Source organism: Crocodylus siamensis, chromosome 8 (genome assembly GCF_052110815.1).
Source record: "Crocodylus siamensis isolate JL-2025a chromosome 8, ASM5211081v1, whole genome shotgun sequence".
In the NCBI taxonomy this organism is placed as follows: Eukaryota; Metazoa; Chordata; order Crocodylia; family Crocodylidae; genus Crocodylus; species Crocodylus siamensis.
In genome coordinates, this window is record NC_143402.1 from 57,251,711 (window position 1) to 57,269,758 (window position 18,048).

An 18,048-nucleotide genomic window follows, 5' to 3' on the forward strand; every position below is an offset into this window, starting at 1 on the left:
TGCTAGGATCAGATGTTCCTGGAGATGGAGGGGTATTCTATGGGCGATCAAGATGATTTGGTGGATGGAGAAGGAGAACAGAAGAAAATTTCTCCTGGAGACCAAAACATGCCTAGAGGAGCGGTGCCCAGAAATTTATTCCTACTTAATGGCTTGGATGTGAGATGCATGTGGGATGGGTCTTTTTCCAGTTCTTGGCAAGACAAGGGTCTCCAACCCAACACTACCAACATCTGTGGTTGTCTTGGCCCCAAGACAGCTACTTGGTGGTCCTTATCTGACACAAGCTGGTGGCTTTTTGGTGTGGCTGGAGATTCAGTGTGGCTGTCATAAGAGACAGGCCAAGGGCTGACTGGGCCAGGAAACTTGGACCTCCTTTCTCCTCTTGGGAGGGGAGGTGGTGACATGGGTTTCTGTCCCTGGGTTGACCCAGAGCTTGTCACTATTACCAAGAACAGGATGCAGAAAAGGTTTTATGATGGCTCTGGGCTGGGCCAAAGGTTTCTGTCGAGGGGATTTGTGTTCCTGAAAGAAACTTACTGGAAAGCATCCAGTAAGTATTTCCAGCCATGCTGGAAAGGCCTATGTTATCCTCTCCATTGCACTGGGACCTGCCTCTTTTTCCCCACCACTGTAGGCTACTGAGTCCCTGGCCCAGGCATGATCCAGATTCCCCCTAATCATGGACTCTTTTCCCAAGCTTAGGATTTGAATTGAGGTGAGAGAAGGTTCAAGGAAATGTGTTCTGTCTCCCAGAGAGGTTCCTTTATGCTACATGGTGGGGGAGGAAGAGCAACCTAATGGTTAAAGCAAAAGGCATTGAGTGGGAAAGGTGAAAGCAGGGAAAGTGCTGGGAGTCAGGCATGTGGGCTTCAAGTTCTGGCTTTGGATGAAGAGTCCAGTCCTTGCTGTAGGTATGAGAACTGAATCGGTAGCTCTGTGTTGGGGGCAGGGGAAAAAATATAGTGGGCATCAGTAGTTGCTAGGTGCCCCTGTAACACCCCTATCACAATTCTGCTTCTTACTACAAACCAGCAGCGTTCTTTGCTTCCAGTTCAGCTGTGCCCTGGATGGAAATTCTCTCCCAGCAGAAGCTCCAGGGTTGCTTCCAGTCACCCTGAACACAACTGCTGGTTATTGATGGGTAGCATAGCACTGGGGAAGGGAAAACCCAGCTGGGGAGTCTGCTGCAGGGAGACATCTACATGGCAGATCCATCTGCAAGGAGGGAGAAAGCAGTCTGTTCCTAGCAGAGAGAGTGGTTTGAGTAGGAGACAGGTGGGCAGCACTGAGGAATTCTGGATGTGAGATCTCTGGCATCTGTTGCCAGTCGCTCTCTTCTCCTTGTGCCTGTCCGGCATTGGGGTAGACAATGCAGAGCTGAAATGGGCAGGGCCAGGCTGTGTCAAGGAGCATGTTGAGCAGGTGATGGAGATTCAAGACTCCTTGGTTTTCCTTTTCTTGTTCTGGGTAAGCCTGGTCTATGGTTCAAGCAGGAGACTGCGAGCTAACTTCTGGGTATGGTGTGGTGATTCTCAGTCTGGATACTGGGGTACCTTGGGGTGCTGCTAGATCCTTGGAAGGGTGTTATGAGGTGTGAGGAGATAAACAGAAGAAGCCAGGCTCAGGCTTCTCCCTGTCTGGATTATATCCCTCCCCCCCGGCACAGCCCCTGTGTCAAGAGATAAGCAGGATCATACATGTTAGCTTTTGAAATAACTTTTGTGAATTGAGTGGCACTTATGGAGGGGCCTCAAGTCCGATGGGGGCTGCCTTGCATCCAAAAAGGCAGAGAGCCACTAGTCTAGTGACTTTTTTTTACAGTGGTTGCAGCTCAGAAATAAAAATTCCACTTTCCTGCAGTGTTTTGGGTGAATCATATCATCCAAGTGGACCTCCCAGGTGCCCTGAACCCCACCTAGGTAACCTAGCTAGTAGGTCTATGTAGCTCATTCAGCTATTGTGAAGCATCTGCATTCATAAAGAAATGGAGCCAAGTGCCCTGCTGCTTCACTGGGCAGTGGCCTCCAGCAATTTGAAAGCAGTATAGAAACGCACCTTTATAAACCAACTAAATATGAGATCTATAGTTATAATTATATGTCATTATAATATACACCTAAAGATAAAGCTTTCATGAAACCAAGTTCAGTTCATCAGATGTTATGAAAGGAGCCACAGAAAGCTGAGTATAAGAAGGAGATGGAAATTAGAATACAAAAGACAAAGAAGGGGAGAAGAGAGACAGATGGGGGAGGCAGTCAAACAAGCAGTAAACCCATAAGAAAAAGCAGGGGGTCACATGAGCTAATCCAGGTAATGAGATGAGAACCCATAGTCCCTGTTTAAACCAGACTTAACACAGTCCAGTTTGGGACTGGTTTCTTGTTCTGTCATTTCCTGATCAAACTAGTTTTAAAGTGTTTTTCTGCCTGGGAACAGCAATCCAGAGGTCAGCGAGTCCATGGAGACTATAGTTGTCTACCACAGGCTTTTGTATCTTTCTGTAGCTGATGTCAGAGTGGTGTTCATTCATTCTTACATGCAGAGATCACCCTGCCAATGCAATATAGATAGCAGTTGGGCATGGTCCACATGCCTCAAAGAAGATATATGTTAGAGAAGGTCCAGAGAATGGCAACAAGGATGATCAGTGGCATGGAGGGGCTTGTAAACACAATGGGAAGTATAATGATGCCCCTTTATAAACCCATGGTGTGTCCACACCTGGAAGACTGTGCCCAGTTTTTGTCCCTGAATCTTATAAAAGATAAGGAAGAATTAGAGAAAGTCCAGCAAAGGACAACAAGGAGGGGCTTCTACAGGAGGAGAGACTAATGAAGCCTGGCCTGTTCATTTTAGAAACAAGATGTATGAGGAGGGACAGAAGAAGGGTTTCCAAAGTACTAAATGTTGAAGAGAGAGTTAATAGGGATTTATTATTGACTGTTTCTCACCAGAAAAGAATGAGGGGTCACAGAATTAAACTAGTAGGTAGAAAGTTTAAAACTAACACAAAGCAGTTCTTTTTCACCCAGCATGTCATTAAAGGGTGGTAATCATTGCCACCAGATGCGGTGGAAGCTGGGAGTTTAGCCAGATTTGCAAAGGGACTGAGCACTTTTGGAGGAAACAGGCATCAGTAGCTATTGAGCACAAAAGTGAGGGGCATGGTCTCTGAATTGGGACTTCCTAGACCTTAATTGCTGGAGGCTAGTCAGACCTAGTTCACTCTCCCTTTCAGCATCTTCTCTTTGCTGCCATGTGACACATGAGACAGGGCAAGATGTATGAAGGGTCTGATCCAGGAAATGAGTGTTTATTTAAGCTTTCTTTGATGGTTGAGTTTGTTTGGCTTCCCTTGATGGCATTTTTATCTGTAAATCATCCCATGTTTTCAGCTAGAAGTAATGTTTCCCTTCCCTTCCTTTCTCAGGTGGTTGTGGGGCATCATTCCATGCTGTTAGACAATGGCTATGACCCAAGATTGCTGTTTCAGTGGTGGGTAAAGTAACCCCATGGAACATCCTACGGTGGTCTGGACTGAAAGGCACTAGATAATAATCTCCCGTCTGAGAAGTCTTTTGGGAAAGGAGGTACTAGACAGTTTTAAAGTGCGTCCTGCTCTTGATGGTTTATTTTTCCAGCAGCTTTGCCCGTAGCATTATTTGAAGTGTTGCCAAAATCAACTGTGGCACCAAGGCAAGTGTATCCAAGTGGAAGATGCTGAGGGAACTCATGATGGGAGAGACTTGGGCCAGGTGACCTGTGTGGAGACGGGCCACAGAGCCTCATTCTTCTATGGAGTTTCAAGAGTAACAATGGGGCAGTTCCCGGTGCAGGGGTGGAATTTGGGTCTCCAAATTCTAGGCAGATGGAGCCAGGGGGTGGTAAGTCTGTGCCCATATGTACTGAACAGACTAGTAATGGGTTAAGATGGCAGGGTTCAACCTCTGATGCCACAGGCTGGATGACTGGCAAGGGGTCAGTCCACAGCCTGTATCCAGCATGGGCTTGGCATGTGGGGTCTGTCCAAGGGTGAGAGCCAGGATGCTGGCACAGCCCTGTGAACTGGCCTGAATTCCTGCATGCCTGGATCTGACCATGTGCTGGCCCAACCATGTGCTGGCCCAACTACAGGGCCACATCATCCAGCCCTGGGTCTAGAATTTCTGCAGCAGGGGAGCAGCTACTTAATGCCAAAATGACTCCCCTACCACCAGATTTTTAGACCTGTTGGGGAACCATGGGCTAGATGACATGGGCTGGAAATTGAACACCACTGGGTTAAGATGCATCCTTAGCCTTACTGCTAGCATTTGAACAGATCAAGTGCCACCCCTAGTTTCCTGTCTCTGTGCTCCCATGTTTCATGGTCTGGTCCCCATGCATCAAAAAGGATATAGAAGAACTAGAGAAGGTCCAGAGAAGGGCAACAATGATGATTAGTGGCATGGAGGGGGACACTAACGAAGTCAGGCTTGTTCAGTTTAGAAAAGAAATGCTTGAGGGGAGACAGGAGAAGGGTTTCCAAAATACTAAATAGCGAAGAGAAAGTCATTAGGGATTTATTATTGACTAGCTTTCACCAGACAAGAACAAGGGATCACAACATGAAACTAGCAGGTGGTCAGTTTAAAATGGGCACAAAACAGTTCTTTTTCGCCCAAAGTATTGTTAAAGGGTGGGGACTCATTGCCGCCAGATACAATAGAAGCTGAGAATTTAGCCAGATTCACAAATGGACTGGATACATTCTTGGAGGAAAGGGGCATCAGTAGTTATTGAGCATGGGAATGAGGGGTGCAGCCTCTGATTTTAATTTCCTAGACTTTAAATGCTGGAGGCTGCAAGTGAGAGGAACCAGGGGAAAAGCCCCAGGTCAGACCCAGTTTACTCTCCCTTTCAGCATCCTCTCTCTGCTGCCATGTGACACAGGAGACTGGGCAAGGTGGACCTAGGGTCTGACCCAGTAAATAACAGGGCCTAAATAAATCTCAGCATGAGATCATTGGACTCCATGGTTTCAGCTTCATGCATCATGCCCACCCCTGTCGTCAGCTAAGTCTCTCTTCAGGTTCTCGCTTGGTGTGTGTGTACACGCTAATCATGGATGCATTAATCTAGCAGCTTCAGCAGGATGCCTCTAGTTCATCACAGCAGGAAATTGCTAATGAGTGATGGGACTGGCTCCACCAGCTGTGCCCGGGGCCTCTGTGGCACCATCTAGTAGTCAAGCCTTGGTGGGGGAAGGGGTTGATGCTCTTTTCCTTGCTGTCACACAGGCAAGGGCTGCATTATAATTAGGACTTTGCATGTAACCCTCTTTGCCTGCATGTGGAGTTTTAAACCTAATAGCCTTACTCCCCTGAGAAGGGAGGTGTTATCCTTGCTATACTCTTTTAAACACAGCTTCTTTGCAGTACACGTGCCTGAGCACATATAACACAACACTTATTTTTATCAAGTTAGAAAGAAACCAGAAGCTTTACTAATAAGTGAGAAGCCTAGAACTAGATGATTCATTTTCAGACTAGAGCAAAAACAAGTACAAATTTGATTGGAATGTGCATTCCTTTGCAATATATAGCATGTATAAAAAAAAAACACAACATGCTAAGCAACAAATATTCGAAAGATGTCTTTCCATTAGTTCTGCTGTCATTAGAATTCAATGGAAAGCTCTTTTTCAGATTCATAAAATAAAATCTTGCCTTCTTGAGCATCTTGAAAGGGCCTCCAATGCTTCACTAACAATTATTTCCACACCGGAGTTCATTCCTTTTAGCTAGAGTTAAAACCAGTTGGCAGGGCTGTGAAATAGGAGCTATGTGTGACCAGGAGTAGCTGTTAGACAGGAGAATTGCAGAAGCAAAGTTAGATTGATTAGTGGAACATCACCATCTAAAGTAGGAGAGAGGATCATTCACATCTGTGGAGTGAAGAGTTTAGCAGGAATCGGGTACATGATAATGAGCTGTGAAGTCAGTGGACTCCCTCTCTGCTTGGCAGTTGACTTTAACTTTGGGGATGACTTCGAGTCAAAGGGGTAGAGGTGCAACTACACCACTGCATGCCTCACAATTCACCCCTGAGGGTCTCTAGTTTCGCTGCTTCCCCAACTACCTATAACAATATGCTTCAGCCTCTTCTTCCTTACCCCAGTGCAAAGGCTTCCCCTCCCCCATGCTTATGATTTTTTCAGGGCAGATTTCCATGTGCTATCAAAGCTGTTGAAGGTTTGCTTAGTGCTCACTTCAGGTACTTGTCTCCCACCCCACAGCTGGGGTGTGGTATTCGTTTAGATCTCATCCAAGCTTGCTTTTCCTCTTGTCTGCAGCCCTGGACAATAGCAGCAGCTGTTGGTCTCCTGCTTTTTTACTGCCTAAGTACCATTCTCGCCATGTGGGGGCTGGTGGGCTGGCTGGTAGGGTTGGGGGAGAGAGAGGATTGAAGAACAGATAAGAACTGCTATTTTCTGGATCAGACCCTAGGTCCACAGGATCCTAGTTTCCTGTGTTGCATGGTGGCAGAGAGCAAGTGGATGCTGAAAGCAAGAGTGAACAAGGTCTGGCCAGGGTTTCCCCCCCTATTCCTTTCCCGCTTACAGCCTCCATCTTTTAAGGTCTGCTGCACCCAGTTCTGGTCCCCCGCCTCAAAAAGGATGGAGAAGAACCAGAGAAGGGCAGCAATGATGATAAGTGCTATGGAGAGGCTCCCATGTATGGAGAGACTAACGAGGCCAGGCCTGGTCAGTTGAGGAGACATTTGAAGGGGAACAAGAGAAGGGTTTACAGAATACTAATTAGTGAAGAGAGAGTCAAGAAAGTAAATTAGTGAAGCCAAAGTTGTGGAGAAAAAGGGCATCAGTAGCTATTAAGCATGGGCTTTGAATTGGAACTTCCTAGACCTTAAAAATGCTGGAGGCTGCAAGCAGAAGAGACAAGAGGGTGGGGATGGGGGGAAATCCTGGTCACAGGGCAAGGTAGGCCTATGGTCTGACCCAGTGAATAGCAGGTGTTATGTTCTTAGGCTAAAGGCCCAAGGGTGCCAAACAGGGGCTGGAAGAGCAGACAGAGAGGACAGGCCCTGGCCTATATGCTCACAGGTAGCACAGAGCAGAGACCATGATCCCTGGGCCCTGAACTTCAAGATATTGGACCAGTTAGAAGGAGCCCCCCTGCTTTATCTGGGTCAGCTCCAGGGGCTTCTGGTGTCTGGAGCCTTTGTAGCTGTGCAGCCAAGTTGATTGTGTGTAGTTTATGGGAAGAGGTTGGACCAAGGACATCTCTGGGCTGGTTTGGATGGGAATGATCCTGCCTCCAAGTGATTTGGGCTAGATGGGACCTCCAGAGTGGCCCTGCTCTGTGATTCTGCTGAGTGGAAGAAAACCCCGGTCAGACCCAGTTTGCTTTCCTTCCTAGCACCTGGTCTCTGCTGCTGTGTGACACAGGAAACTGGGCAAGATGGACCTATAATCTGATGCAGTAAATAGCAATTCCTATGCCCTTATATATGGAACCTTCCCCTGGCCTCCTTCCTGTGTCCTATCTCTGCAGATTGGCGTACCCAGGACGGAAGGCAGTGGGTGCCTTCAGGAAGGCTGATGGATGGCGATGCGTGCTGTGGCCTGTGGTGCCATGCCATCTCCTCCCAGCTACTATGATGCAGTGCATGATGGGTGTGGGCTACAAGATGCCCCTTCCCATGATAAGCAGTACCACCAGATGAGCCCTGGGCAGGAGCCCCCTGCACTCAAGAGGCGCGGCGGTGTAGTGGACCACCGGGATGTCATCATGGCACATCAAGCCCACAAGATTCACAGCACCCCGCAGGCCCAGCGGAAGGAATGGGAGTAAGTACCACGTGCATGGCGGGAAACAAAACGGGAAGTATCAAAATGCCCCTGGAGAAATCCATGGTGCATCCACATCTTGAAGACTGTGCCCAGTTCTGGTCCCCACACCTCAAAGAGGATATAGAAGAGCTAACAAAGGTCCAGAGAAAGGCAACAAGGATGATGAGTGGCATGGAGGGGTTTCCATGCAAGGAGAGACTAAAGGCCAGGCCTGGTTTCTTTAGAAAAGAGATGCCTGAGGGGGACAAGGGAAGAGTTTACAAAATACTAAATGGTCAGGAGAAAGTCCATAGGGATTTATTATATATTAGCTCTTACTAGACAAGAATGAGGGGTCACCACATGAAATTAGTAGGTGGTCAGTTTTAAATGAAGGCAGTTCTTTTATACCCAGTGTGTAATTTTGGAGCTTACTGCCATTAGGTGTGATGGAAGCTGAGAGCTTAGCCAGGTTCACAAAGAGATTGGACACATTCTTGGAGCAAGGGGGTATCAATAGCTATTGAGCACAGAAGTGAGGAGAATTTCCTAGACCTTAAGGGCACTTTTACATAATTACATGTGCTCCAGGGGTGTTGGGGGGGGTGGGGAAGAGGAGGGCACAGCGCTTTAATTAGAATGCCTCTGAGAGTCTTTCTAATAAAGCGCCACAGTGTCTCAAGTATCAGTGTCCACTTGCTTGAAAATGGCTGTGGGGGCACTTGAACTAAAGCTGGTTTAAGCTTTAGTTCAGTGTCATCCTCCCCCACTATTTTGATATGCAGGGACACATGCACAAGATGCAAGAGGCTGCTGGAGTGTGCTAATTAGCATGCTCTAGCAGACTTGACTGTGTTGGAGCAAACTCAGTTAATCATGTATAGGCGTCTTAAATGCTGGAGGCTACAAATGGGAGGGGGACAGGGGGAGAAAGCCCAAGTCATGCCCAGTTCACTCTCCCTTCCAGCATCTCTGCTGCCATATGACTCAGGAGACTGGGCAAGATGGACCTAAGGTCTGACCCAGGAAATGGCAGATCTTATGTCCCACAGGCCACCTGAAGCTGGAGAAGTGGGATGATATGGTGTTGCCTCCTGTAAGGAGGTGGAAGCTGTTTTCCCTTTGAATTCCCCACTTTTTCTGAGGCCTTCTGTGCATGAACTTCCCCTTCCATGAGCTACTTTTTAGCAGCCATTCTCAGCTGGGTGCATTGAGATACTTTCTAGGGTGCTACAGGGTACCACATGCCTTTAATGCCATTAGGTGTGCAAATGTGATTCATATGCTTCAGCCCAGGGGACCATTTCAACTAGGAATCCATAGCATTAAAAGCTTTCTGCCCTTTTGTGGGCTCACCAAGTTCTTTGCAACAGAATGGCTCTATTACTTTTCCCTTGTACTATGACTACGGAAAAATAAGAACTGGCATTTTTCAAGGGGACCCCTGGAGTCTGGAACGCAGCTACCTACAAGGATCCCCTGTGGGAGATCTGACTATGGGCCATGGATCTGGGCCATGAGTCCTGTCTGGTGGTCTCAGAAAATGGGGACACCAGGCAAGGTGATGCATCAGGCCAACATGGTGCTGTGCATGCAGGGAAGGGGAGGAACAGCCCTGGTAGCGTGACCCAGCCTAGCAGGGAGCTGGGGCTCTGTGCTTCTCAATCTGATGAAACACCCTGGATTTGCAGGGATACTGGGCTTGACAGGTGTGTTGGTTTCAGCTGAAACTTCAGCCTCCTGTCTCATGCATCTGTATCCTTCTCTTCCAGCCTTCTTTTGCCCTGGGATTCAACCCTAGTGACCTGGGGGAAATGTGTCCACTTTCAAACTAGCTGCCTGAGCCTGTGCTGACACCCAGTAGCTGTTCAGCTCCTGGATTGTGTGAATCTACCTTGGCCTAAAGGAACTAGCACTGTGTTCAGGGTTAATGCTGTTTCGGAGGCTCTCCCCCATGTCCATCCAAGTGCAAAGTCTTGCACCTGGGGTGGAAAAATTACATGCACTAATACATACTGCGGAGTGACTGGCTGGATATAGTGCTGCAGAGAAGGACCTGGAGTGGCAGTGGACCATAAGCTGGGCAGGAACCTGCAGTGTGTTCTCATTGCAAAAAAGCCAGCAGTCTCCTGGGCTGTATGAACAGGAGTGTCCCTTGCAAATCAATTGCAGTGATTCTCCTGCTCTAAATGGCACTGGTAAGGCCTCCTCTGGAGTCCTGGGTCCAGTTTGGGGCACTACATAGGAAGGAGGGGGACAGATTGGAAAGAGTATAACAATGATTAGGGGCTGGGAGGCAGGACTGGTGAGGATGGGCTGAAAGAGCTAAGGTAGTTTGGTCTGGAGAAGAGAAGACTGAAGGTCAATCTGATCCCAATCTTATGGTCCCTGAAAGGTGATGACAGAGAGGATGGTGATGGGCCTTTCTCTGTGGCTGCAGAGGGCAGGTCTAGGAGCACTGACTTCAAGCTGCAGCAGGGGAAACTGAAGCTGGAGATGAGGAGAAACCTCCTGTGGGGTTGAGTATTGGAACAGGCTGCCCAGAGATGTGGTGGTGTCTCCATCCCTGGCAGTGTCCAGGAGCAGGTTGGATAGACACAAGGCTGAGATGGTTTAGTTTGAGCTAATTCTGCCTTAAGATGGGAACTGAACTAGATGTGGCCTAGTGATGTCCCTCTCAGCCCAACTTCCCTGTGCTCCCTTGGGGCCCCCACATTGACCTCTCCAGCTTTCCTACCTCTTTGCTTTTCCTCCCTGCAAATGGTAAGAAATCCTAGCTCGTCACCCTAGAAACTTGCTGTCTCCAGTGGAGAATTATGTCTCTACCCACTTTCCCCCTGCTCCATGCATCAAACCTTCTTTCAGGAGAGGTTGGGCGGTAGGGGTCACCCCAGGGGATCTTGGTGGAGGGCAACATGCCCTGAGCAAGAGGCTTTCTAAGTGCTAGGAGGGGATCTGGCCCTTCTATTCCTACATGGTGAAAGGTGCTGTGCTTCTAGAGGTCACCTCCCCACGGGCTGTGCTAGCAGGGCCCAGATGGCTTATCAGTGCATACCCCCTAGCCCTTTACCTGGTGTCAGGTTGTCCAGCCTGGGTCTTGTGTCCTAACTCTCCAAATTTCTCCTTGCATGGTTTTCCCTTTCACATCTTGTTTGTCAACAGTACTTCTCTGGCCCCTGTTATCTCCCACTTTTTAATGGGTTTATTGCCCAGTTCTTGGGGTGGCAGGGCATGATTGTAGAAGGGAAATGGGCCTGGAGAGCTGAAGTGCCTACAGCATAGCCAAGATTCAAACCCAAGTATCTTCTGCCCCTACAATCTTTTCCAAACTAACATAGCATGCATCGTTGTGGTTGACTCTTTGATGCACTTCTGTACCCCAGAGGTGGCTGCATTTCCATTGTGATGAGGGTGGATGAAAGCCTGGTACGAGATCTAGTGAGACAAATGACTCTTGTTTCAGCTGCTGGATACTGACCATGTCCATATTGCCCCTAGTGACTCCCATTCCCCTGGTGGTTCCCACAATCCCTCCAGTATTAGGACTTCTTTCCATCCTCCTTGACACCTCCTTTCCCATGGAAACTTTTTTTCAAGGCAGAGGACAGGCTTTTTAGAGTCCAGCAGATGGCGCAGTCACCCTCACAAAAGCAGCCTAGAATTAGGAAGATGGGGGAATGTCCTCCTGCCGACTGCCCAGAGAAGCAAGGTTTCCTGGTGATCTCTCTCAGAGGCATTAGGACAGACTTTAAATGAGACTTCCTTAGGACTCCATGCCCCAACCCTTGTTTGATGTCTCTCCCAGCTATGCAGCAGGTGCAACCAAGGACATTACCCTATTATTACCCCAGTACCAAGAATTGGGACTCCTGGGTTCCACTCCCAGCCCTGGAAAGGGTGTTGAAGCCATTGATGGATTCCAGACTCTATGTGCCAGCTTGATGGTGGAGTCAGCCTGAGCAGGCTGCATCTCTGCTCCAGACCTGAGTTGCCTTCCTGCATTCATCTGTCCAGCATTGATTTGAGTCAGAAAGTAATCAGAGGCACTGGGAGTTGGCTGCAACCTAGGCTGTGGGTGGTGATTGGGATGTGCCAATGCTCCTTCTGGGACTCAACTTTGGAGGGTCCTAGCTAGCGGGTCTTGCCCCTCCGCTCAGGCTCAGACTGACACCAGATTCGTAGTCAGAACAGAGTTTTCCCCCTGGTCAGGTTGGTACGGGCTTGGCAGGTGGGGGGGAGGTTGCTTTCCTCTGTAGCGGGGTCACAGCCTGTGCCTGGGATCTCTCAGGTGTATATTAACAACCTTTCAACAACAGCAGGACGTTGGGGACCATTGTCTCCCTGATTTTCCTGTGGCAGGTTCAGTGATGTCTAGTGTTGTTTCAGGGCTGATCCTCATTTTATGAGTTTAGATGATAGATGTGTCTGGGCTCGTTTGGACAGAACTGATCCTGCCTCAGGCAGGTGGTTTGATTTGACATGACCTCTGCGGATCCCTTCCAGCCCCACCTCTCTTGGATTCTATGAAAAGGCAGAAATTGAGTGCTCAGATGATTCGGGGAGTGGGGCTGGGGTGGGGGGTAAAGGTGTTACACCATCCAGAGCCTCAGTCTCTATCCTTCTCTGTGCCAAATGCTTGTGTTTAGCCCCACAGCGGTAGCAGCAGGATTTGCTGGTAGGGCTTCACCTCCCCATCCTGTGCTCAGCTCTTGACCCACTCCCCTGTCAGGGGCAGGTAGCATGCAGGAGGGAGCCATGCTACTGTAGCCCTATGGCAAAACTGCCCCTGGACTTTCCTTGCTCACCAAGAGATCAAGGCTTCAGCCTGGCTGCATGTGGGAGCCCCCAAGGGCCAGAGATGAGTTTGGAGGATGATCTGTGCTGCTTCAGCTCCTATGGTACCATGCCTGTTTCAGTGGGACCTGCCAGGCTTGCAGCTTGCCCTGAAAAAAAAACAAACAAACTTTGCCCCGGCTGCTGGGAGGTGTTTTGTTTTCCTGTTGTGTCCCCTCCCCCACTTAATTATAGCAAAATATTGGTCATTCAATGAGAGACATCTAATACTGCCACTGGGGCTGGTGAATAGACCTCTTAACTTGCTTTTCCCTGATGTGCCTTTCTGGTCCGTCCCTCCACTTGTGTCCTCCCACCCTTGTCATCCTGTCTGTGTGACCAGAATGTAATGGGAGCTGTGGCCCCAGCCCTCACCCTTGCCCTTGCCACTCTTTGCCTTTTATCACTTGAAGGTGCCTGTAGATGGTACACCATGTGCTGGCTTCCGTGGCGGGTGATGGAGGTCATAGAAATCCTAGAGACGGGAGTCTGGAAGGGACCTCTAGGTTCACATAGAGTCCAACCCCCTATCTGAGGCAGGATCAGCCCTGCTCAATCATCCGAGACACACCCCCATCATTTAAACCCTTTGTAAAACTACCTCAGCTCTGACACAGCACCCCACGTCACCCCTGAACCTGCCACTGAAAGCAGAGGGACTGTGTAGGCTAATGTCCTCCTGCTGTAAATAGTTGTTAATATATGGTCAAGAGATATCAGGTGGAGGGGCCTTGCCCCTACTACAGAAGGAAGCAAACCCCCCACAGTCTGTACAAATCTAATCAGGGCGTAAAATTCCTTCCTGATCTCAACTCTGGCATTGGTCTGACCCTGAGCAGATGAGCAAGGCCCTTTAGCTAGGACCCTCCAGGGTTGAGTCTCAACAGGAACATTGGCACAGCCCAATTGCCATCCCCAGTCTGGGCTGTAGCCAATACCCAATGCCTCTGAAGAAGGCTTAAAAGCCCCTTACACATGTCCCATCTTTCTGAAGAGGCCCTTAGGTCAGCCCATGCCAGCTGCCTCCAGCAGCATTCCCTAGTTAGGCAAGTCCACCCAAGTCAGAGGGCCAGAGGTTGTGTGCAAAGTGCTGTACAGATACTGGGGCAGAAGAGCTTGGGAGCTGCTCAGGCTCTTGGCCTGGTTGCCTCTAGGGGTCACAGATAGGATCATAGGGAAGTCAGGCTGGAAGGGCCCTCAATAGGGGATAGGGTCCAGCCCCTTGCTAAAGGCAGGATCAGGTGTGGGGTTATTCTCTTGACCTGGTGCAGGAGGGAAACTGAGCTGAGTATCTGGATGGTGGGGGAGTGAGAGGAGTACCTCTCCAGCCTTCTGCAGCAGGTGACCGGGGACTAGTGGGTATTTCCCAGGCTCTATTCCAGGGCCTGAGGGATGGCGCAGCCTCCCTGTGAGCTCTTCCTCTGCCTCTGTGGCTGCTTCATCTCCTCTTGCCAAGGGCTTGCAGCCAGCTCTGCTTTCCCTTCCCTTCCCTTCCCTTCCCCCCCAATCTGCTGCTTCCTAGTGGCCTGAAATTTGAAAGTGCTGAACCCAGAAGTCTAAGTGCTTCATTCCTCCTCCAGCAGCAGAGCGACCTGCTGGGAAATCCATTAACCCCTTCACGCTCTGAGGAGCAGGAGACAGTGGCGAGTGCTGGAGGCACAAAGCCCATAGCCATTAGCTCCCCAAGAGGAAAATGACAACGACAATGACCGATTGGCCAGCTTCCCCCTTCCCCTTCTCCGGATTTCCCCCACCATGCACCAGCTGAAACACTGGGATTGAAGAAATACAACAGCCTCCATAGATCATGGTCTGCAGTCACCCTTTCAACAGCGAGGCCAGAGGGAAAGGTCCTGGGACTCTGTGCAGCTGCCCTTCAGTATTGGTTGCCTTGTACTGCTGCAGCAGCACCTGGATAGGGTGGGGAAACTAGTCCATGCTCATTCCCCATGCAAAGGGGAGTTGCAGCCTTATGGTATCTGGGGCACCCCAATAGAGAGGTCAGGGCTTAGTCAGTGCCTGGGTTTTGTACCCTGCAGGGGAGTGAGCACTTAAGGATAGACCTGGAGGGTGGGAATTGGGACTCCTGGGTTCTTTTCTGAGCTCTAACATGGAATGGGAGGTCAGTGACAGGCTCCTGATTAATGGGACATTAGGCTCCCAAAGCACTGTACCTTGGGGGTCTGGGAAAGAGCTGCCTGAGCTGGAAGTAGAATGAGGCAAGCAAGGATCTAGCTAGTCTCCAGGGTGAGCTGCCCAGAGCATTTGCCTGCGTTGGGAAAGGAAGCGATGCAAAATGGGACAGGAAGTGACTTGCCAAGAATGTGGGAGGGAGTGGATCTCATGGGAACAGAGGGGAGGCAAGTGGGGCAGGCAGGCCATGGGGAGGAAGCCCTGTAGCTAGAAGCAGGTTCTCCAAAGACTTCCTGAGGCTGTGGTGAGAGGTAGTAGACGGTTTATCGAATCTGCCTCCTGAGGGCTTTCCCTACCATGAGGGTTGGATGTCACAGGAACAAGGGGCTAGGAGTTCATTATGAATGAGGCCAGTCTGTTAGATCTCTCTTGTGGCTCTCTCTATCACTTGCTCTTTTTTAGGGGCATCTGGGTACCAGACTGAAACAGACCTTTCCCTGGAGGTCATTTCACTTTCATCCCACCCTCCATGCCTTCGGGGTTCCACTTCTCTTCTTTGGCCTAGCACCCCTCCCACAAGCCAGGGTTGTGGCCCAGGTGAGAGCAAACCAGGCAGGTCTTTCAATTCCAACAGATTGCAGAGCTGTATCAGGCAGGGTTTTTGAGCCTGGGGCCAGCAGGGCTCTGTGCCCAGCTCTCCTGCGGCCCCTTCTGTTGCCTTGAGCAAAGCCTTTCCCTCGCTCTGTGTTTTTCCCCAGCTTGGTGAAGCATGATGAAATTCCTGTAGGCAGAGGCAGCATTTCCAGGCCCGGGCTCAGGATAGATCTTCTGCATTTCCTGGGCCCTTTTTGGCTGATGGAGAGATTTTCCTTCAGTTGGGTGGATGGAGGGGTGACAGTTTGGGTACGGGGGCATGAACTGGATCCTCAGTTCTCTGGGATCCATGTGCACCAGATTCCAGTGACGTTGCTAAATGCCCCTAGATTGCACATCAATGTGGGTGGCCGTGGGCTTGTGCTTACACCACCATCTCCCTGCAGTGACTGGCTTCAGGAATCTCTCTGGCATGAAGATCTGCAGGTGATTGGCTCTGTCTGCAGCCAGTGGTTATGTGGTGAGGGGGTGAAGGCTACCTTTCAGGACCTCAGATTTGGGATCACTCTGGGCCTGGCATTGAGAGAACTGAGCCTAATGGAGAATGGCCTCATTCTTGGAGGCACTAAGCATCAGCAAGCACCCCCAGCACCTGCGGGAGCTGCCAGTGCTCAGCCCCTCTGCAAATCAGGCTTAAAGAGGGGAAGGAACACATAAGTAGGGGAGAAGCAGGGTGTGAGAGCATCTTCAGCTCCCTCCGGTCTGTTCTGTGCTGTCACGCTTCCTCTAGTTGATTTAGTTGAACACAAGCACCAGGCCGTTCCTTTCTGCCCAGCTCATCATTAAAGCATGGAACTCACTGCCACCAGATGTGGTGGAAGCTCAGAGTATAACCCGATTCACAAAGGGATTGGACCCATTCTTATAGGAAAGGGACATAGGTAGCACTTGAGTACAGGAGTAAAGGGCACAGCCTCTAAATGAGAGCATTCTGGAGCTGAAATGCTGTAAGTTGCAAGTGAGAGACGAGTAGGGGGAGAAACCCTGGTCAGACCCAGTTCTCTCTCCCTTTCAACATCCATTCTTTGGCACTGGAGACTAAGGTGGATCTAGGGTCTGACCCAGAAAATGGCAGGTCTTATGAGGTCTGTCCCCGGTTTCCCTTGGCGCCCGCGGTCCAGCAGCTGCCACAGGCCCAGCAGCTGCCACAGGCCTTGGGATGCTCAATTGACATACAGTCAGGTCAGCACTTGCTCCAGAGGGGGGTTCTTTCCTTCAGTCCACCACAAAGCCAGCAGCTGCCTGGGAAGGGGCTGCTTCCTAGGGGATGGTGTGGGTGGCATGGCTGAGCTCTGATATCCTAGAGCGGCTAAGATATGGCCCAGCTCTCTGGCTTCCTTCAGCTGTAGCTTTCCAGCTCTGGGGAAGGAGGGCACAGCAATCTCAGGGCCCCAAAGCCTTTGCTTAGCCTCAGAGCAGATATGACAGTGGCCCCATGAGGCCATGGATCTTTGTTTCACACTGGCCATCAACTGGCAGTACGTCTCCTTTCCCAGCCCTGGGAGGCTGTGTGGCGGGAAGCCGGGGCTGCAGTCTTGTGTGTCGTGGCCATGCTCCCATCCCCACCCCCTCCCCATTTGCTTATACAGTCCTAGGCAGGCTCCGCATTTGGCACGTACAGGCGTTTCCGGACCTTGCTGCACTCCAAGGGACTGGCTGGGAGTGCGAGCGCTGCAGACAGCCGTGGTGCCAGCTCACCCCCTCTGTCGCCACTGCGCTCCTGAGCTGCAGCCAAGCTGGGCCTCGTACTCAGATGGCAGTGCTGACCTGTGGTGCCAGTACCAGGCCACCCTCCCACTCCCCTGGCCCTCCCCGTGGCACGCAGTCAAAAGGCTGTATACCAGGAGGGGAGGGGTCAGGACATTCACATGTGCATGCATGCATATGTACACACAGGCGTGAACACTTGAATGCACATGCATGCACATATGGACACATGCATGCCTGGACATATTCATGCACATGCACACACTTGCATGCACCCACACATGCATGCACTCATGTGCATACATACCTGAACCCATGCATGCATTTGTGCACACATGCTTACATGTGTGCATGCATGCACGTGTATGCACACATGCATGTCTGTAGTGAGCAGGAACAGCAGCACTCTGTCTTTCACCATGGCGCCTTTTGCAGCTGCCTTGTCAGGATGACCAGTCTCACTACTGCGTATTGGCATGCCGACTGTTGACACTCAGCCTTGCAGAGCGGCTGCTGGCACGGGCCCCCTGACACTAATACAATTGGACGAGCTTTGCTGACATCACTCTTGGCACCACTGAGGCCTCGCTTCCTCCTGCCGGCCTTCTTTATTCCTGTGGTGTAGGACTGGAACCTACCTCCGCTGAGATGGCACCTGACAGATTTCTACCTCCCCCTTAGCTCCTGGCCTACTGCAACCAAAAATGCAGCCCCCTCTGGGGAGGAAAGCAGCAGTTGTTTCATAGTATGCACCAACTCCACATGACAGGGTTGGATGGACTGTGGTAAGCAATCCCATGCTGCCTGCAAACCTTGGAGACAAGGGACCTGGATCATCAGGCTCAGCAGAATTGGGCTGTCACATCTAACACATGAGCCTGGCA

At 50.4% G+C, this 18,048-nt stretch overlaps 1 protein-coding gene across 1 annotated transcript in view; it reads left to right on the plus strand.

Moving 5' to 3' along the window:
• Positions 1 to 18,048, plus strand: part of CACNA1A (calcium voltage-gated channel subunit alpha1 A) — a 151,090-nt gene that overhangs the window by 26,251 nt on the left and 106,791 nt on the right. Inside the window, exon 2 of the mRNA XM_090061117.1 lies at positions 7,560 to 7,855. Coding sequence (XP_089917243.1) covers positions 7,611 to 7,855 — 245 coding nt within the window. The 5' untranslated portion in view covers positions 7,560 to 7,610. The remainder of the gene's footprint in view (positions 1 to 7,559; positions 7,856 to 18,048) is intronic.